We start from the raw sequence: 22361 nt of genomic DNA, 5'->3' as shown, positions 1-22361 counted from the left end.
TGCCATTATAGCACAAAAGTAGCAACTGACAATATGTAAATGAATTTATATACATACAGTTGTGTTCTGATAAAATTTTACAGAAACAGGCAGCCAGCTGGATTTGGCCTGCAAGTTTTAATTTGCCTGTACCTGTAATTACTGTCTTACTGATTTCTAATTTGCTTCCATCACAACCACAGAATATCCTAAGATTTCAATCTTTTAAAATGTATTGAGACTTATTTTATGGCCTAGTATCAGCCTCAATGAACATGCTGCTTACACTTGAAAAGAATGCATATTCTGCCATTATTGGGTAAAGTGTTCTATAAATCTCAATTAGGAAGAAGTAGTTGATAGTGCTGCTGAGATCTTCTATAGCCTCACAGATTTTCTGACTTGTCTTACTAATTACTGAGTGGGTATTAACATATCTGAACATGAGTGTGGATTCGTCCTTTTCTCCCTTTAATCTGTTGCTTGTTGTGCAGTCACTCAGTGTGATCCACTCTTTGCAACCCTGTAGACCGCAGCACGTCAGGCTTCCCTGCCCCTCACCATCTCCCAGGGTTTTACCCAAACTCATGTCCGTTCAGTTGGTGATGCCATCCAACCATCTCATCCTCTGTGACCCCCTTCTCCTCCTGCCTTCAATCTTTCCCAGGATCAGAGGCTTCCAGTGAGTCTGCTCTTCGCACCAGGTGGCCAAAGTATTGGAGCTTCACCTTCAGCATCAGTCCTTCCAATGAACATTCAGAGTTGGTTTCCTTTAGGATTGACTGGTTCGATCTCCTTTCTGCCCAAGGGACTCTCGAGTCTTCTCCAGCACCACAGTCTGAGGGCCTCATTCTTCCGTGCTCAGTGTTCTTACAGTCCACCTCTCACATCCATACATGACTACTGGGAAAATCATAGCTTTCACTGTACGGACCTTTGTCAGCAAAGTAATGTCTCTGCTTTTTAATATGCTGTCTAGGTCTGTCACTGCCTTTCTTACTTGTTTCTTTTTAGTTATTTAGTCTTATTAGTTTCTGCTTAACGAGCTGTGACACTTTGTTATTAGGTACACATACACATTTATATATGTCTTCCTGGTGAATTTCTCCTTTTATCATTAAGTAATGAACCTCTCTCATCTGTCTTGAAGTATAATTTGCTGAAATTAATATAGCTGTACCAAATGCTTATTGTTTATATATTTTCCATCCTTTTACTTTGAACCCATCTGTGTCTTTAAATTTAATACATATGTTTCATATTAGGACACAGTTAGATTCTGCTTCATTAACCATTCTGATGGTTTCTGCCTTTAACTGGAGTTTTAATCTGTTCATATTTAAATGTAATTATTTATATAGTAAGGATGAAGTCAACTGTCTTACAATTTGTTTTCCATTTCTCCCTTCTGTTTTTTTCTTCTTATATTTCTCTTTTCTGGGATTAACTGAAATTTTATAGTGTTCTATTTTATTTCTTCTATTGATTCCTTAGATAAAAACTTCTTTTTGTTATTTTTTTTTACTAGTTATTCTACTAGGCAATAAGTAGAACATTGATAGGAACCATACCTTTCACTTATCAAAGTCATTATAATACCTTTCTACATATGACATTTTATATTTACTCTACTCCTTATTGCCAAATTCAGACTTAAATTGAAGAAAGTAGGGAAAACCGCTAGACCATTCAGGTATGACCTAAATCAAATCCCTTATGATTATACAGTGGAAGTGAGAAATAGATTTAAGGGTCTAGATCTGATAGATAGAGTGCCTGATGAACTATGGATGGAGGTTCGTGACACTGTACAGGACACAGGGATCAAGACCATCCCCATGGAAAAGAAATGCAAAAAAGCAAAATGGCTGTCTGGGGAGGCCTTATAAATAGCTGTGAGAAGAAGAGAGGTGAAAAGCAAAGGAGAAAAGGAAAGATATAAGCATCTGAATGCAGAGTTCCAAAGAATAGCAAGAAGAGATAAAAAAGCCTTCTTCAGCGATCAATGCAAAGAAATAAAGGAAAACAACAGAATGGGAAAGACTAGAGATCTCCTCAAGAAAATGAGAGATACCAAGGGAACATTTCATGCAAAGATGGGCTCAATAAAGGATAGAAATGGTCTGGACCTAACAGAAGCAGAAGATATTAAGAAGAGGTGGCAAGAATACACAAAAGAACTGTACAAAAAAGATCTTCACAACCCAGATAATCATGATGATGTGATCACTAATCTAGAGCCAGACATCTTGGAATGTGAAGTCAAGTGGGCCTTAGAAAGCATCACTACGAACAAAGCTAGTGGAGGTGATGGAATTCCAGTGGAGCTGTTTCAAGTCCTGAAAGATGATGCTGTGAAAGTGCTGCACTCAATATCCCAGCAAATATGGGAAACTCAGCAGTGGCCACAGGACTGGAAAACGTCAGTTTTCATTCCAATTCCAAAGAAAGGCAATGCCAAAGAATGCTCAAACTACCGCACAATTGCACTCATCTCACATGCTAGTAAAGTAATGCTCAAAATTCTCCAAGCCAGGCTTCAGCAATACGTGAACCGCAAACTCCCTGATGTTCAAGCTGGTTTTAGAAAAGGCAGAGGAACCAAATATCAAATTGCCAACATCCGCTGGATCATGGAAAAAGCAAGAGAGTTCCAAAAAAACATCTATTTCTGCTTTATTGACTATGCCAAAGTCTTTGACTGTGTGGATCACAATAAACTGTGGAAAATTCTGAAAGAGATGGGAATCCCAGACCACCTGACCTGCTTCTTGAGAAATCTGTATGCAGGCCAGGAAGCAACAGATAGAACTGGACATGGAACAACAGACTGGTTCCAAACAGGAAAAGGAGTACATCAAGGCTGTATATTGTCACCCTGCTTATTTAACTTCTATGCAGAGTACATCATGAGAAACGCTGGGCTGGAAGAAACACAAGCTGGAATCAAGATTGCCAGAAGAAATATCAATAACCTCAGATATGCAGATGATACCACCCTTATGGCAGAAAGTGGAGAGGAACTAAAAAGCCTCTTGATGAAAGTGAAAGAGAAGAGTGAAAAAGTTGGCTTAAAGCTCAACATTCAGAAAACGAAGATCATGGCATCTGGTCCCATCACTTCATGGGAAATAGATGAGAAACAGTGGAAACTGTGTCAGACTTTATTTTTTTGGGCTCCAAGATCACTGCAGATGGTGACTGCAGCCATGAAATTAAAAGACGCTGACTCCTTGGAAGAAAAGTTATGACCAACCTAGATGGCATATTCAAAAGCAGAGACATTCCTTTGCCAACAAAGGTCCGTCTAGTCAAGGCTATGGTTTTTCCAGTGGTCATGTATGGATGTGAGAGTTGGACTGTGAAGAAGGCTGAGCGCCAAAGAATTGATGGTTTTGAACTGTGGTGTTGGAGAAGACTCTAGAGTCCCTTGGACTGCAAGGAGATCCAACCAGTCCATTCTGAAGGAGATCGACCCTGGGATTTCTTTGGAAGGAATGATGCTAAAGCTGAAACTGCAGTACTTTGGCCACCTCATGCGAAGAGTTGACTCACTGGAAAAGACTCTGATGCTGGGAGGGATTGGGGGCAGGAGGAGAAGGGGACGACCGAGGATGAGATGGCTGGATGGCATCACCGACTCGATGGACGTGAATCTGAGTGAACTCCGGGAGCTGGTGATGGACAGGGAGGCCTGGCGTGCTGTGATTCATGGGGTCGCAAAGAGTCGGGACACGACTGAGCGACTGAACTGAACTGAACTGAACTACCCTTTACTTACTTGATACACAACATTCCTATTTCCCATTTCCTGTTTTGCACAAATGTAATAATCTTACAACAGCAAAATTCCATTCACTCCCCCCCACTCTTTATGCAAGTGTTGTCCTATCTTTTTATTTCTACACATGTTCTCAGCCTCACTTTACAGGCTCTTTATCTTTGCTTTAAGGAATTAGTTGTCTTTAAAGCAAGTTATGAGAAGAGGAAAAAAAGTCTCTCATATTTCCCATTGTTTATCATTTCCAGCGATCTTCATTTTTTCCTGTGGATCCAAGTTTCCATCTGGTATCACTTCCCACTGGCCTGAAGGATATCCTTTAGGATTCTTTTGTTATACAGTTCTGCTAGCAACAAATTCTCTTAACTAGTCTCCATTTGAAAATGTCTTTATTTCATCCTCAGTTTTGCAGGATATTTTCCATAGATAAAGAATTCTGGGATGACAAGTTCTTGGTATTTTCTTTCAACATTTAAGGATCTTTCATTGTGTTCTTTTTGTTTATGGTGAAAAGTCAGTGGAATTTCCTACCCTCATACAGAATGTTTCCTTTTCTCTTTCAGTTTTCATTTTTAAATTTCACAAGTTTGTGATGTACCTAGGTTTCTTCTCTCCCCCGATATTTATCCTTATTACAGTTTGCTGAGCTTCCTAGATCTATCAGTTAATTTGTTTCCACCAAATTCAGAAAGTTTTCAGCCATTATTTCTTCAAACTATTTTTCTGCCCAATTCTCATATATATTAAAAAATTTTTATATTGTCCCACAGGTCCCTGGGGTTCTGTTCATTTTTCTTCAATATATTTTTTTTTCTTTCTATGGCTCAGATTGGATAATTTCTATTACACCCTCTTCAAGTTCATTGACTTCCTCTGTTTTATCCAGTCTAGTATTAAATGAAAAATTCATTTCTGTTCCTATACTGTTCAGGTATTGACTATGCATTTGGTTCTTTTTTATAGCATCTATTTATCTGCTAGGACTACTTACTGTCCACTGTACTTCTTTTCATTCTTCAGATTATTAATAATAGCTACTTTATCACCAAGTCCAAAATCTGAGCCAACTTACCCATAGACTTGGAGTTTTTCCTTGAATGTGTATTGCATTTTCCTGTTTATATGTCTAATAACTTACTGAACACTGGACACTATAGATATTACATGTAGAAACTATTATTATCTTTCTCTGAAGAGCACTGATTTGTGCTTTAAGAGGCAGTCCAGGGGGCTTCCCTGGTGCTCCAGTGGTTAAGAATCTGCCTGTCAGTGCAGGGGACACAGGTTCAATCCCTGGTCGGTTGGATCCCATATGCTGCAGGGCAACTAAGCCCATGTGCCACAACTACTGAGCCCGTACTCTGGAGTCTCTGAGCCACAACTACCGAAGCCCAACTACCTAGAGTCTGTGCTCCACAACGAGAGGCCACCACAGTGAGAAGCTCGCACAACACAACGAAGAGCAGCCCCCACTCACCAAAGAGAAAGCCCTCACACAGCAACAGCCAAAAACAAATGCATGAATAAAGCTTAAAGAAAAACAAGAACGGAGGCAGTTCAGGGACTTCCCTGACGGTCCAGAGGTTAAGACTCTGCACTGCCATTGCTGGGAGCACAAGTTCAATCCCTAGCTGGGGAAATAAGATCCCACATGCCATGCAGTACAGCACCCCCACCTCAAAAAAAGTAGTAGTTCAATTACTGCCTGATCACCTTGAACTTATGTAGCCACGATTTAATGCCAAGTTTAGCGTGGATCTGAGGGAAGCCCATGGTGTTTCACACTTCTCTAACTTAATGGGACTCGTCCACTCAAGACTTAGCAATATGCATTTAAGGTTCCTCCATATCATCTCACGCCTTTGGTAGTTCATTTCTTGTTAGCACTTAATCATATTCCATTGTCTGGATGTACTACAGTTTAGTTATCCATTCAACTATTGAAGGACATCTAGGTTGCTTCCAAGTTTGCTTATGAATAAAACATCATAAACATACAGCTATAGGTTCTGGATACAATATTCATTTGGATAAATACCAAGGAATGTGATTGCTGGAGCATGGAGTATGTTTTGTTTCATAAGAAACTGTTAAACTATTTTCGAAAGTAGCTGTACCATTTTAACTTTCCACCTGCAATGAATGAGTTCTCATTGTTCCACAACCTTGCCAGCATTTGGTATTATTAGTGTTCCAGATTTTGGCCATTCTAATAGGTATGTAGTGGTATCTCATTGTTAATTTGCATTTCCCTGATGAGACATGATGCAGAACATTTTTTCATGTTTATTTTCCATCTGTATACATTTTTTTCTTGAGGTCTTTGGCTAATTTTTAAACAGGGTTACCTGTACCTATGTTCTCACTGTTGAGTTTTAAGAGTTCATATATTTTGAATAAAATCCTTTATCAGATGTGTCCTTTACAAATATTTTATTCCAAACTGTAAATTATTTTTTCATTCTCTTTACAGAGCAGAAGCTTTTAGTTTTAATGAAATCCAGTTTTTTACTGCTTTCTTTCATGAATTGTGCCTTTCGTGTTGTATCTAAAAGTGAAGTGAAAGTGAAGTCGCTCAGTAGTGTCCAATTCTTTGCAACCCCATGACTATAGCCTACCAGGCTCCTCCCTCTGTGGGATTCTCCAGGCAAGAGTACTGGAGTGGGTTGCATTTTCCTTCTCCAGGGGATCTTCCCCACCCAGGGATCGAACCCTGGTCTCCCACATTCCAGGCGGATGCTTTAACCTCTAAGCCATCAGGGTATCTTAAAAAGTCATCACCAATCCAAGGTCATGTAGGTTTTCTCCTCTATCTTCCAAAAATTTTAAAGTTTTACGTTTTACATTTAGATCTGTGATCCATTTTGAGTTAATTTTTGTGAAAGATATAATGTCTATCTAGATTTTTTTTTCTTGGTATATGGATGTCCAGTTGTTCCACACCACTTTGTTAAAACAACTATCTTTTCTCCATTATATTGCTTTTGCTCCTTTATCAATTGACTACATGTGGGTCTATTTCTGGGCTCCCTATCAATGTTCCACTGCTCTATTTGTCTAGTCTTCTGCCAATACTACACTGTCTTGATCACTGTAACTTTATAATAAGTCTTAAAGTCAGGTCACATGCTAGTAAAGTAATGCTTAAAATTCTCCAAGCCAGGCTTCAGTAATACATGAACCGTGAACTTCCAGATGTTCAAGCTGGTTTTAGAAAAGAGAGAGGAACCAGAGATCAAACTGCCAACACCCACTGGATCATCAAAAAAGCAAGAGTTCCAGAAAAACATCTCTTTATTGACTATGCCAAAGCCTTTGACTATGTGGATCACAATAAACTCTGGAAAATTCTTAAAGAGATGGGAATACCAGACCACCTGGCCTGCCTCCTGAGAAATCTGTACGCAGGTCAAGAAGCAACAGTTAGAACTGGACATGGAACAACAGACTGGTTCCAAATAGGAAAAGGAATATGTCAAGGCTGTATATTGTCACCCTACTTATTTAACTTCTATGCAGAGTACATCATGAGAAACGCTGGGCTGGAGGAAGCACAAGCTGGAATCAAGATTGCTGGGAGAAATATCAATAACCTCAGATATGCAGATGACACCACCCTTATGGCAAACAGTGAAGAAGAAATAAGGAGCCTCTTGATGAAAGTGAAAGAGGAGAGTGAAAAAGTTGGCTTAAAGGTCAACATTCAGAGAACGAAGATCATGGCATCTGGTCCCATCACTTCATGGGAAATAGATGGGGAAACAGAAACAGTGGCTGACTTTATTCTCCTGGGCTCCAAAATCACTGCAGATGGTGATTGCAACCATGAAATTAAAAGACGCTTGCTTACTCCTTGGAAGGAAAGTTATGACCAACCTAGACAGCATATTAAAAAGCAGAGACATTACTTTGCCAACAAAGGTCCATCTGGTTAAGGCTATGGTTTTTCCAGTGGTCATGTATGGATGTGAGAGTTGGACTATAAAGAAAGCTGAGCACTGAAGAACTGATGCTTTTCAAGTCTGGTGTTGGAGACTCTTGAGACTCCCTTGGACTGCAAGGAGATCCAACTAGTCCATCCTAAAGGAGATCAGTCCTGGGTGTTCATTGGAAGGACTGATGGTGAAGCTGAAACTCCAATACTTTGGCCACCTGATGCGAAGAGCTGACTCATTTGAAAAGATGCTGGGAAAAATTGAGGAGGAGAAGGGGATGAGAGAGGATAAGATGGTTGGATGGCATCACTGACTCAACGGACATGAGTTTGAGTAAACTCTGGGAGTTGGTGATGGACAGGGAGGCCTGGCATGCTTCAGTTCATGGGGTCACAAAGAGTCAGACACAACTGAGTGACTGAACTGAACTGAACTGAAGGTGGAAACTTAGATAATTGATTTTAGATCTTTCTTCTTTTCTAATATATGTTTCAACACTATAAATTTCCCTCTGATCTTGCTACATCCCATATTTTTTTTTATCAGTTTGGCTATCATTTCATTCAGTTAAAAATATTTTTTAAATCTCATATATTTCTTTTTTGACCCATGTTGTACTTAGAAGTATACAGTTTAATCTTCGTGTATTTGGGGATTTTCTAGTTATCTTTCTTTCATTGATTTCTAGTTTAATTCTTTTGTGGTCTGAAATAACACATTGTATGATTTCTATTCTTATAAATTTGTTAAGATGTTTATGGAAAAAGAATGAGATACTGTCATTTGTAATAAAATGATGGACCTAGGATTATCACACTAAGTGAAGTAAGTCAGAGAAAGACAAATAGCATATGATATCACTTATTTGTAGAATCTAAAATATCCTACACATGAACTTATTGACAAAACAGAAACAGGCTCACAGATGTAGAAAACACTTTTGGTTACCAAAGTTAAAAGATGAGGGGATAAATTAAGAGACTGGGATTAACATATATACACTACCATACATAAAACAGATAAATAGTAAGGCCCTGCTGTGAGCACAGGGGACTCTACTCAATGATCTGCAATAACCTAAATGGAAAAAGACTCTAAAAAAGAATATATACATGTATAACTGATTCACTTTGCTCTATACCTGAAACTAACATAACATTGTTAATCCACTATATCCAAGAATAAACAAAAAAAATATATGATACAAATGAACTTACCAACAAAACAGAAACAGACCCACAGACATGGAAAACAAACTTATGGTTACCAAAAGGGAAAAGGGGGAGAGGGGTTAAATTAGGAGCTTGACATTAGCAGATACAAACTATTATACATAAAATAAACAACAAGGTCCTCCCTATATAGCATAGGGAACTATATTCAATATTATGGAATAAAATATAATGGAATATATATGTATATGTGTGTTTGTGTACATATATATGTATATAAACTGAATCATTTTGCTACATGCTAGAAATGAACATAACATTGCCAAATTAGCTATACTTGAAGGGAAAAAAAAAGATGTGTTTTATGGCCCAGAACATGGTCTATCTTGAATGTTGCATGTGCACTTGAGAAGAAATGCATATCCTGTTGTTGCCAGGTGAAGTAGTCTATAGGCATCAATTATAGCCAATTGATTGATGGCGTGATTGGATTCAATTAGGTTCTTACAGATTTCCTGCCTGCTGGATCTGTTCATTTCTGACAAAGTGGTGTTGGAGTCTCCAACTATGATAGTATTCAGCTACTTCTCTTTGCAATTTTACTAATTTTTGCCTCACGGTTTGAGACTCTATTGTTAGGCGCATACACATTGAGAATTTTTATGCCTTCTTAGAGAACCAACCCCTTTATCATTATGCAGTGCCTTCTTTAGCAGTGATAACTTTCCTTGCTTTGAAGCCTGCTTTGTCTGAAATTAACACATCTACTCCTACTTGTTTTGACTAGTGTTAGCACCGTATATTTTTCTCCATTTACTTTTAATTTATATGTGTCTTTATAATTAAAATGGGTTTCTTGTAGAAAACAGACAGTTGAGTCTTGTTTGTTTGGTCCAATCCCTGTCTTGTAATTGGTGCATTTAGACCACTGATATTCAAAGTGACTACCAATATATTTGGAGTAATACCATATTCATTACAGTGTTCTAGCTGTTGCCCTCATTTTTTGTTCTTATTTTTATCTTCTACTCTTTTTATGCTTTTTATGGTTTTAATCGAGCAATTTATGATTCTATTTTCTTTCCTTTTTTAGCATATAGGTTCTACTTTTTAAACTTTTTTTCAGTGGTTCTCTCCAGACATGGTGGCAATGGTCTGCCCTGCATGCTCTTCTCTCTTACAGAGCCAAGAAGAGTTGAATTTTCAGTCCGTCAGTGTTTCACTTGTTGTTAGTCAGACTGGCAACTTCCAAGCCCCTTAACATGCAGAACAGGAAACCTCAAGATACAGAACTTTTAAAAACACTTTGATAACTAGGACCAATCTCACACAGGAAACCTTTAGATTAAGCACTTGACCCAAGCCCTGGCAATCTGACTAAGCACTGGCCACATGCAGCTCTAAACTGCTCAAGAAAGAACAGTGTGCATCTTCCTATTAATACAACATGCCTCAGGATTAATTCTTAAAATTTCCTAGCGGGAAGGAATTCCATGCTCTAACATGGCATTTCACACAGAGCGCTCTTTCAGAATATGACACATTATAGTAGTTGATTTATTTCTTTCTCATGTTATAGGCTGAGAGCATAAAGTCTACCTTCATCTTATATGCAGTTTACATAGAACAGTTTGGACCATAATAAGAACATACTGCTTACTGAATAAATCAGTTGATAATAAAAATACTCTTGACTCCCCTTCTTTCCCCCAACGTGATGGAATCCTAATATATAATCTTGATTAAGTCATAAATGAATAAAAATTAAGGAAAATAATGCCAAAGACATTTATTTTTCAAGCTTGGTTGTGCCCTCTAAGCTCCACAGATGAGCGACATATAAACTCTTGATCACTGAGCCTCTTTGAAGCCTCAGTTTCTACATCTGTAAAAGAGGATAATAATAATCAATGTAAACTATGAGGTTATGAATATAAAGCTCTTCATTACAATACATACAGTAGACACCCAACAAATTATTACTTTCATTTCATTATTATTAGCAGCAGCATCAATACTGTCAAACCATCACTTACAATTCAGTACACAGAGGCCATTTGCTTTAGAAACTCCTTCAGCGTGACCTTGTTGACCGAGTAAAGGTTACAAGGTAAAAGATAATCCCTGAGTTGGTGAGACATTAGGGTTGATCACATTACTCCATCCTCTGATATTACAGCACAGAAACAACATGCTATAGTAAGGAGGTCTAAAAAACCCATTCGAAGTCAAACATCTGAAAGGCGTGAGAGTCAGAGCAACAGAAAAGATGTGGATAGTGGGTAGTCAGCTAATAACTAACTCAAAGCAGAAAACTGTTAGCAAACTATGGAACCTACAGTGCAAGAACAGCAACTGTCACCTCCAACCTAATAAACCCCTTTGTCGCCTGGAGGACTTTCTTTCTCTTCTTCTTTTCCTCCCCCTTTCTTTCTTCACCTCTATCCTGACACTCTATGATTTCTTCTCTGAGTCTCTCTGTTCTTTCTTTTTACCAACTGAAATACAGAATTAATTCATACTCTTAGTATTTATTATACTTTTCAGTAAAATAATGAAAATACATTTTAAAGAAAGAAAATCAGGACTCAATTCCAGTTCTAATAATTAGCTATGTAACTTGGGTAAATTAAACCAAACACTTTAGTTTGCTCAAATGGAAAACAGAGATAATAATAGCCTCTTCACTTGGTTATAGTAAGAAGTAAATTAAATTTGTAAATTATCTAGCCTAAAACCTGACACACAATAGGTCTTCCATAAAGTTAATGTCCTTCTCAATTTTCTCTAGAAAAAAATCATCTAATCCTTGGTTATGTCTTCCACAGTACCCCTTAACAGAGAAGGAAAGCCTCCCATTCCTCGTACATATTCCCATCATTTTTATGAATACAAATGAACCCAACCATTAACAGACATGGACAATGCCGCTAACAACAGAATTTTACACTGCACTGATATAAACTCTCCTTACTCTGGGTCCTCTCCTTGATCTTAAAGATAAGTTGGAACAGAAAAATTTAAATAGAAACACAAAGTAAGTAATGATAATTATAAACTATGCATTTAAGAGGCACTTAAACATTACTCATAAAACAGTAATATGAAAAGTATAACACCATGCTTTTAAAACTGGCTTAAAGCTGCTTCAGTACCTTGGACTATGTGAGAAAATTATGAACAACCTCACAGGAATAGTTCCCACGTTAAGGAGTCAATACAATAGCAGGCCCATTGCCAGCTGCCTCTTCCAACTCATTCTAACTCAGTTAACCTCCTAGCTAGAGACTGACTCTACTCTCAAGTGAATTCCACACTGGTATCCAATAAGCGTTTGTAAAAGTAAAACTATTCTAGAGAAAAGACATTAGGAATCAGAGCAGACTACCGAAACTTTACTGCAGCCAGTTCAGACAGCCATCAGACAAAAGAACCAAAAGGAAAACCATGTGTGGCCACCATGTGGCACTTGAAAGGCAGCCAAGAAGACACTGTTCAGAGGCTGGTGCAGCTCAGTGCAGCTCTGCAGCTGCAAACCCCAAACCAAATGCAGGCAACACTCAGTGAACCAGAAGCAAGTCAGTGTTGGGGGAGGGGGTGGTCAGAAAGCCATACAGAAAGAAGTCTAACACATGAAATGACTGCAACTGGGAGAAAGGGATTAGGAGTTACTGGGTAGGAGAAAAAAGCCATTATTCTATCCAGGTACAAGTTCAGTACCAACAAGGGCTAAAAAGATGAAGTAGACAAAAGTTCTTTAGGTAAAATAAAACAAAGAGAGTGTTAAATTAAAAACTGAAAATCCAAGGAAAGGGTAAAGATGCGTGCTTTAAGGGCATTAGAAAACCAACTTCAACAGCAAGCCCCAAGATAATAATAACTGGCAAATGGGAGAGGTGGTACAGTATAATAATTTGAAAAGAACAACATTGGAGGACCAGAAGTACTGGTATGGTTTGGAATTTTATTGAAGATAAAACAGCACATTTTCCTTAAGTTCATAAAAAGATCTGCCATGGCATGCAGTTTTTATAAAACATCAAGGTTCTCACCCCAGAGCAACAAAAGTGGTAGATGATTTCTGAGCCTAAGTTCCAGGAACGCTCAGTTTATTCTCAGTGCTCATCTCTGAAGACTCTGAGCGCACTGCAGCCACGGGAAAGCCCCATAACTGATCCTCAGCAGGCTTTTTCTGAGGGTAGGCTAGAGTGTGGCATACTTACTGGAGTCCTCCCACTGGAGTAAATGTAGCTTCCATGCAGAATAATACAAAAATCCCAGTACCAGAAAAAGGCAGAGGGCTAGCAGCAGATTGCGTACAAATATCAAGAGTCCCATCTTCACATGATCTACAATTTTCTACATGACCTAGGAAAAAAAACAACAACAACAAATTTAGGTCTTAACTGATCAAGCAATCATCTTACTGATATACTCTACCTTAAAATAAGTATTTATAGGACAATTTCCAAATGAAGAACAACCTGGAATTATCACTGATTGATGACGTGGCATCCTCTGACCTGCTCAAGCCTGGCTCAAAGGACAGCTTCACCATCACTCAGCATCCAAGCCAGCTGTCACCCTCGTGTCTCTCCTCTCGCTCACTCCTGACACCAAATCAGTGACCAAACTGGCAATTCCAACCTTGCAAGTAAATCTCAAATCATACCTGCTTCCCACCATCACTCCCCTAGGCCCTGACACCACCATATTCCCACAACACAAGTTTCCCTGCCTCCAAATCTGCGTCTCCCAAATCCATTTTCCACACAGCACAAAGAGCAGTCTATGAATAACACAAAATCTAACACTACTTCCTGGCATAAACCCCTTTGCGTTAGTATTCTACTGCTGCTCTAGCAAATTACCACAAGCTCAGCAGCCTGAAACCACTCAAATTTATTATCTCAGAGCTCTGAAGGCAGCAAGTCCAGGTGGAGCATGGCTCAGCAGGGCCCTCTGCATAGGCTATCCCAAGACCAAACCCAGAGGCTTGGGAGGGCTGCATTCCTTTCTGCAGACTCCGGGGATGAGCACCTTCCAAGCTGCTCCAGGCTAAATTCAGTTCCTTACAGCTGCAGGGCCCGAGTCCCCATTAACTTGCTGGTTATCAGACAGTCTTTGCTTTTGTGTTCCTCTTCAGATTTTCCATGCGATACCCTTCAGTCACGGTGGGTTAGTTTCCTCTTACACTGATCTCTCCAACTTCCCCTTTAACCACATCTTGCTTCTGTTTCCAGGCAGAAGAACCTCCTTGCTTTTCAGGTTCATGTGATTAGACAGGGCCCACTAGAATAATCTAGGGCAACCTCCCTATTTTAAAGCCTGAAGCTTTAATTTCATGTGCAAAGTCCCGTTTGCCATGTAAAGTAACATATTTACAGATTTCAGGGATTAGTGTGTGGACATCTTTGGTTGGTTTTCCTCGTTGTTGTTGTTTTGGGTTTTGATTGTTTTTTTTCTTACAGTGCTACGTGGCTTGTGGTATCTTAGTTCCCCAACCAGGAATCAAACCTGGGCCCCTTGCAGTGGAAGGGAGGAGTCCTAACCACTGGACTGCCAGTAAATTCCCACGTGTGGGCATCTTGGAGGGACCATTCTCCTTAACACACCCTTCATTAAATTCTCAGTTCCTGTAAGACAAAGTAATTGCTCCTCAGGAGTCTAGCAGTTTCTGACTACAACCCTATTTACTCTCCAACCACCTCTTGCTCCTCCCAACCTCACTTGTGCCCTATGCTCTAGCCCCTCTTCTTTCTATTTATTGAACAGTTCTTGTTGTTACTCTCCTCAAGGTCTGTCTGGAATTTATTCTCTATCACCCTGCTATTTCACCTGACGCACATTCTTTGATACTTATCTTAAATGTAACCTCAGCCAAGATGACTTCCTAGGATCACTCTTTCCTACCCCTACTAAGATATCTAAGACATGAAATAGTCTATGAGAAATATTAAAAATATTATATCCTGTGTACAAACATTGTACATGAAGTGATAAAAAGTTAGCATCTTCAGACTATATAATCATCCACCTAAAAAAGCCAAGAGACTCAATTGAAAAACTGTTAGAACTAATAGAAAATTGAATGAAGTAGGTGATTATATGATTTACTTACAAAATCCAACAGCTTCTTAAAAACTATACCAGCAATAATCAATTTTTAAAAATGTAAGGGGAGAAAATTCCACCCATGATGGCAACAAAATCTACAAAATACCTAAAAATAAACTTCAGAAGAAATGAACAAGATTTTCACCAAAGGACATAAAAGATCCAAATAAATAAACAGACAGGTTTCCAAGTGAGAAAATTCAATAATGGAAACAGGTCAGTTCTCCTGAAATGTCAGTTCTCTATAACTTTAGTCTAAACCCAGTCGAAATCCATGTTTTTGTTTGTGTCTTTTTAACTTAGATCTAAACAATCTCAGGGCTTCCCAGGTGGCACAGTGGTAAAAGAATCCACTTGCCAATGCAGGAGATGCAAGAGACTCGGGTCCAATCCCTGGGTCAGGAACATCCCCTGGAGGAGGAAATGGTAACCCACTCCAGTACTCTTGCCTGGAGAATCCCACGGATGGAGGAGCCTGGCAGGCTGTAGTCCATGGGGTTGCCAAGAGTCGGACACGACTGAGCAACTGAGCATGCACTCACACAAAGTTAATCTGAAGAGTTCATACCCAAGAAGAGTGAAGAAACTTTTTGATGAAATGAGGATTTGCCTTACCATATTAAAACCAACTCGAAGCTATAATTATTAAGCTGGATGGCTACTGGCACAAGAAAAGACAAATAGATCAATGGAAGAGAACAAAGTCTAGAAATGAGCTGTCTCAATAAAGAGACACATGCAGACATGGATACACACACACATATATAACTGAATTTATCCATATATTTGAATTTACAATAAGCATGTAAGTTTTTTAAAAAGATACAAAGGATACATAGCTAACTGTTGATGTAGTTACCTCTAAGAAACAGTATAGGACGATGAAAAGTACTTTTCCCTTCATACACTTTGAAATAAATTTGTTATAGGTCACAAGTATTGCCTCTATAATTTTGAAAATTTAAAAAATCAGACATATGGGACTTCCCTGGTGATCCAGTGGTTAAGACTTCGCCCTCCAGTGCAGGCCGGAGCAGGGTCAATCCCTGGTAGGTGAGCTAAGATCCCACATGCCTTTCAGCCAAAAAAGAAAACTTAAAAAAACAGAAGTAATACTGTAACAAATTCTATAAAGACTTTAAAAAAATTAAAAAATAAAAGTCAAACATAAACAAATGGGACCTAATCAAACTTTTAAGCTTTGGCATAGCAAAGGAAACCATAAACAAAACATAACGACAACCTAAGACTAGGAGAAAAGATTTGCAATTTGACTGACAAAGGCTTAATTTCCAAAATACACAAACAGCTCATATAACTCAGTAACAACAACAACAAAAAAGTAAACAAACCAATTAAAAATTGGCAGAAGACTTAAATAGACAGTTCTCCAAAGAATACATACCGATAGTCAACAGGCACATGAAAAGATGACCAACACTGCTGACTATCACAGGCACACAAATCGAAATGTCATTGAGGTAGCAACTCACATTGGCCAGGATGGCCATCATTAAAAAAATTTACAAATAACAAATGCTGGAGAGGGTGTGGAGAAAAGGGAACCCTCCAACACTGGTAGTAGGAAACGTAAGTTCGTACAGCCGCTACGGAAAACAGTCGGAAGGTTCCTCAAAAAAATAAAAATCGAGTTGTGATATTTCCTAGTAATAGCACTCCTGGGCATATATCTGGAGAAAAGTCTTAATTCAAAGATACATGCACCCTGATGTTCATAACAGCACTTTTTACAATGGCCAAGACATGAAAACAAGCTAAATGTCCACTGACAGATGAATGGATAAAGAGGACGTGGTGTATATATACACAATGGAGGACTACTGAGCCATAAAAAGAATGAAATAATGCCATCTGCAACCAGATGGATGGACCTAGAGATTACCGCACTGAGTAAGAGAAAGACAAATACCATGATGGCACCTACATGTGGAATCTGAAATCCATGACACAAAGGAACTCATGTGCAAAACAGAAACAGGTTCTCAGACTCAGAATACAAACTCAAGGTTACATAAGGCGAAAAGGGGTGGGGAAGTACAAATTAGGGGTTTGGGATTAGCAAGTACAAGCTACTATACGTAAAATAGATAAATGTCCTACTATATATAGCCCAGGGAACTATACTCAGTATCCTAATAAACCATAATGGAAAAGAATATGAAAAATAATATACGTTATCAGTTCAGTTCAGTTAGTAGCTCAGTCGTGTCTGACTCTTTGCAACCCCATGAAACGCCAGCACACCAGGCCTCCCTGTCCATCACCAACTCCCGGAGTTCACACAGACTCACATCCATCAAGTCAGTGATGCCACCCAGCCATCACATCCTCTGTCGTCCCCTTCTCCTCCTGCCCCCAATCCTCCCAGCATCAGAGTCTTTTCCAATGAGTCCACTCTTCGTATGAGGTGGCCAAAGTACTGCAGTTTCAGCTTTAGCATCATTCCTTCCAAAGAAATCCCAGGGCTGATCTCCTTTAGTATGGACTGGTTGGATCTCCTTGCAGTCCAAGGGACTCTCAAGAGTCTTCTCCAACACCATAGTTCAAAACCATCAATTCTTCAGCACTCAGCTTTCCTCACAGTCCAACTCTCACATCCATACATGACCACTGGAAAAACCACAGCCTTGACTAGATGGACCTTTGTTGGCAAAGTAATGTCTCTGCTTTTCAATATGCTATCTAGGTTGGTCATAACTTTTCTTCCAAGGACTAAACGTCTTTTAATTTCATGGCTGCAGTCCCCATCTGCAGTGATTTTGGAACCCCCCAAAATAAAGTCTGACACTGTTTCCACTGTTTCCCCATCTATTTCCCATGAAGTGATGGGACCAGATGCCATGATCTTCGTTTTCTGAATGTTGGGCTTTAAGCCAACTTTTTCACTCTCCACTTTCACTTTCATCAAGAGGCTTTTTAGTTCCTCTTCACTTTCTGCCATAAGGGTGGTATCATCTGCATATCTGAGGTTATTGCTATTTCTCCCAGCAATCTTGATTCCAGCTTGTGCTTCCTCCAGCCCAGCATTTCTCATGATGTACTCTGCATATAAGTTAAATAAGCAGGGTGACAATATACAGCCTTGATGTACTCCTTTTCCTATTTGGAACAAGTCCACATATTACTTTACTGTACATCAGAAACTAATATTATAAATCAATTACACTTCAACTAAAAAAAAAATTCAGTTCAGTTCAGTTGCTCAGTTATGTCCGACTCTTTGCAACCCCATGGACTGCAGCACACCAGGCCTCCCTATCCATCACCAACTCCCGGAGTTTACTCAAACTTATGTCCATTGACTCAGTGATGCCATCCAGCCATCTCATCCTCTGTCATCCCCTTCTCCTCCTGCCTTCAATCTTTCCCAGCATCAGGGTCTTTTCAAATGAGTCAGTTCTTTGCATCAGGTGGACAAAGTATTCGACTTTCAGCTTCAACATCAGTCCTTCCAATGAATATTCAGGACTGATTTCCTTTAAGATGGACTGGCTGAATCTCCTTGCTGTCCAAGGGACTCTCAAGAGTCTTCTCCAACACCACAGTTCAAAAACATCAATTCTTCAGTGCTCAGCTTTCTTTATAGTCCAACTCTCACATCCATACATGAGCACTGGAAAAACCAAAGCTTTGACTAGAGGGACCTTTGTTGGCAATGTTTCTGCTTTTCAATATGCTGTCTAGGTTGGTAATGTCTTCCTTGGTGGCTTAGATAGTAAAGCATCTGCCTGCAATGCAGGAGACCAGGGTTCAATCCCTGGGTTGGGAAGATCCCCTGGAGAAGGAAATGGCAACCCATGCCAGTACTCTTGCCTGGAAAATCCCATGGACGAAGGGGCCTGGAAAGGCTACAGTCCATGGGGTTGCAAAGACTTGGACACAACTGAGCAACTTCACACAAGGTTGGTCATAACTTTTCTTCCAAGAAGCAAGCGTCTTTTAATCTCATGGCTGCAGTCACCATCTGCAATGATTTTGGAGCTCCCCAAAAATAAAGTCTGTCACTGTTTCCATTGTTTCCCCATCTATCTGCCATGAAGTGATGGGACCAGATGCCATGATCTTAGTTTTCTGTATGTTGAGTTTTAAGCCAACTTTTTCACTCTCCTCTTTCACTTTCATTAAGAGACTCTTTAGTTCCTCTTCACTTCTGCCATAAGGGTGTTGTCATCTGTATATCTGAGGTTATTGATATTTCTCCTGGCAATCTTGATTCCAGCTTGTGCTTCCTCCAGCCCAGCGTTTCTCATGATGTACTCTGCATATAATAAGTTAAATAAGCAGGGTGACAATATACAGCCTTGATGTACTCCTTTTCCTATTTGGAACCAATCTGTTGTTCCATGTCCAGTTCTAACTGTTGCTTCTTGACCTGTGTACAGATTTCTCAGGAGGCAGGTCAGGTAGTCTAGTATTCCCATCTCTTTCAGAATTTTCTACAGTTTATTTTGATCCACATAGTCAAAGGCTTTGGCATAGTCAATAAAGCAGAAATAGATGTTTTTCTGGAACTCTCTTGCCTTTTCGGTGATCCAACGGATGTTGGCAATTTGACCTCTGGTTCCTCTGCCTTTTCTAAATCCAACTTGAACATGTGGAAGTTCACGGTTCATGTACTGTTGAAGCCTGGCTTGGAGAATTTTGAGCATTACTTTACTAGCATGTGAGATGAGTGCAATTGTGCAGTAGTTTGAACATTCTTTGGCATTGCCTTTCTTTGGGACTGGAATGAAAACGGACCTTTTCCAGTCCTGTGGCCACTGCTGAGTTTTCCAAATTTGCTGGCATACTGAGTGCAGCTCTTTCACAGCATCATTTTTCAGGATCTGAAATAGCTCAACTGGAATTCCATCACCTCCACTAGCTTTGTTTGTAGTGACGCTTCCTAAGGCCCACTTGACTTCACATTCCAGGATGTCTGGCTCTAGGTGAGTGATCACACCATCATGATTACAATACATTATAAAAATATAAATTGGTATACTCTTTTAGGAGCAATGTGGAAGTACAGGTATCCCCTGTTTTTTTTTTTTAAATTTATTTACTTTAATTGGAGGCTAATTACTCTACAATATTGTATTGGTTTTGCCATACATCAACACGAATCCACCACAGGTGTACACGTGGCCACCATCCTGAACCCCTCTTCCACCTCCCTCCCCATCCCATCCCTCTGGGTCATCCCAGTGCACCAGCCCCAAGCATCCTCCCCTGTTTTTTGAAAGTTTGATTTGCACCACTTTGCTTCCATGAAACCTGTGCCATTATCTGTTTTTACTAAATGAAAGAAATTCAAAGATTTTCACTTTTATGAAAAGAGATGAAAATAGCTTTCAGTATGTTTTGCATCCAGCAGTTACAGAGGCAGCAAGCACTCAGGGCAGTGTCAGTGGCACCACCAACTTCCTTTCCCAGTAACTATACTCAGCATCTCCTCAACAAGCCAACATGGCTTTGAAGTCTTTTTATGAGCGTCTGGACTTCATCTTGATTTATTTGTGCAACTCTTAGCAAGATGTATCCTAGGGTTTCAGAAAGGCCTAAGAGAACTTGTAAGAGTGTCATGCTCGGCATAAAAATGAACATAATTAAGCATTTAAACTGTAGTGAACCAAATAAAGATGCATTTGCACTGAACTTGCCTGTGTCCACCATTCAAGCTGTTTATACTCAGAAAGAACACTGAATGCTGAAAAAGTTACTATTGGTTCTGCTAGTAGAGAAAGTGTTCTCTTTTAATTGGCATCCAGTAGTGTTATGACAAATTGGAAAGTCTACCGCTTGAGTGGATTGATGCGTGTACAAAGCATGTTGCTTCATTAAGTTAACTTACACTTAAGGCGGTATCAGTCTTTTCAGAAAGATGAAACAGAAAGCTCTGGATGGGGAATTCCCTGGTCATCCAGACGTTAAATCTCTCATGACCAATAGCCTGGGTTCAATCCCTGGTCAGAGAACTTTAGTTTTAACACCACAAGCCACACAGTGCAGCCAAAAAAAAAAAGAATTAGAAAGAAAGAAAGGAAGCACTAGACAATGGTGATGATAGTGTTACAAGAGTAAAATTTAAAGGTACTATGGATGGTTGGATTGGTTTCTGAGGTGAGGGCAGCTTCATAGCTTAAAGGTTACTTATAAGAGTGCTTTGGCTGATACTGGAGCTGCTGAAAACCTCCCAGAAGAACAGAAAAAAATAATTACAGAAAGTGGCTATTCACATAAGCGTTTGATTACAGCAAAATTGTAATTTATTGGAAAAAAAATACTGAGCAAGACATTTATTTCAAGAGAAGAAAAGCAAGCTGAGGGACACAAGGCGTCAAAGGAGAGGTTTACCCTAGTGCCTACTGTTGACACGACTGGTGATAGCTGACCTAAGGCCTCAGCTAATGCACTCGGAAAATCTGAGGGCATTTAAAGGTATCGGTCAGAATACACTTCCTATTATGTTTCATTCACATCCAAGTAGTTGCAATATCCAAGTGAATTTTTTTCTGAGTACATGACTGGGTATGTTAGTCCTGATGAAAAATACTGTTGAGAAAATAACCTCGATAATAGGTGTCTTGTGATTATCGATAATTGTGCTGCTCTCCACCTGGTATTACCAGGTATAGCAGTAACATTCATGGTGTGTTCTTACCACCAAATATGACACTGTTGCTGCAACTGTGTGACCAAGGCCTTGGAGTCACAATTGAGGCTTACTATATGCAAGAAGTGTGGTGCATCTTATTATGTGCCACTGAAAGAGAAGAAAACTCCAAAGCATCTTTATGAGAGACTGAAAAGACTAAAATATAAAGTGGGCAATTGCTAGATTCACAGATACAGAGAATAAGCAAGTGGTTACCAGTGGGGAAAGGGAAGCAGGCAGGGGCCATATAGGGATAGGGAAAACAAAAGGTTATTATGGGATTATATGAAACCTTGTGTGTGAAACTTTTGAAAACTGAAAAGCACTACAGAATTTAAAGAATATTTCATTCAATAAAAAATACAAATAAACAAAACACAAATTTATTAATTAAACTGGCAACTGCTAACCTTGGAGATACTTTCAACAGGCTGAAAGTCTTACTGAGAAATGGCATTTGGAAGAAACTGTGTCCTGAAGTAATAAGAATTTTAGGGTTTCAAATCAACAATAAGTGTGGCAGCAGTGACTACAGCTAAGGAGGCTGGGTTTGCGGAAGCTGATGAAGGTGTTGAAGTGTTCTGGCATTCTATGACCAAGAACTGACAAACAGCTGCTGCAACTGCAAAAGTAAAGGATATTGACTGAAACAGCCCCAAAGTGAAGTCATCCACAAACTGAAATGTAGAGCACTTACAGAGAGTTTTCACTATGACTGA

The 22361-nt window shown here is 39.4% G+C and overlaps 1 protein-coding gene across 5 annotated transcripts in view; it reads right to left on the bottom strand.

Annotated features, from left to right (window-relative positions):
- The window catches only part of ST3GAL3 (ST3 beta-galactoside alpha-2,3-sialyltransferase 3), a 226739-nt gene that overhangs the window by 185516 nt on the left and 18862 nt on the right, over nucleotides 1-22361 (bottom strand). For all 5 annotated transcript variants that reach the window (XM_018043059.1, XM_018043044.1, XM_018043051.1 and 2 more), the window contains exon 2: nucleotides 13091-13235. In XM_018043059.1, coding sequence (XP_017898548.1) covers nucleotides 13091-13205 — 115 coding nt within the window. In that variant the 5' untranslated portion in view covers nucleotides 13206-13235. The remainder of the gene's footprint in view (nucleotides 1-13090; nucleotides 13236-22361) is intronic.

Source organism: Capra hircus, chromosome 3 (assembly GCF_001704415.2).
Source record: "Capra hircus breed San Clemente chromosome 3, ASM170441v1, whole genome shotgun sequence".
NCBI classification, from domain to species: domain Eukaryota; kingdom Metazoa; phylum Chordata; class Mammalia; order Artiodactyla; family Bovidae; genus Capra; species Capra hircus.
This window is presented reverse-complemented; position numbering and strand designations above follow the sequence as displayed.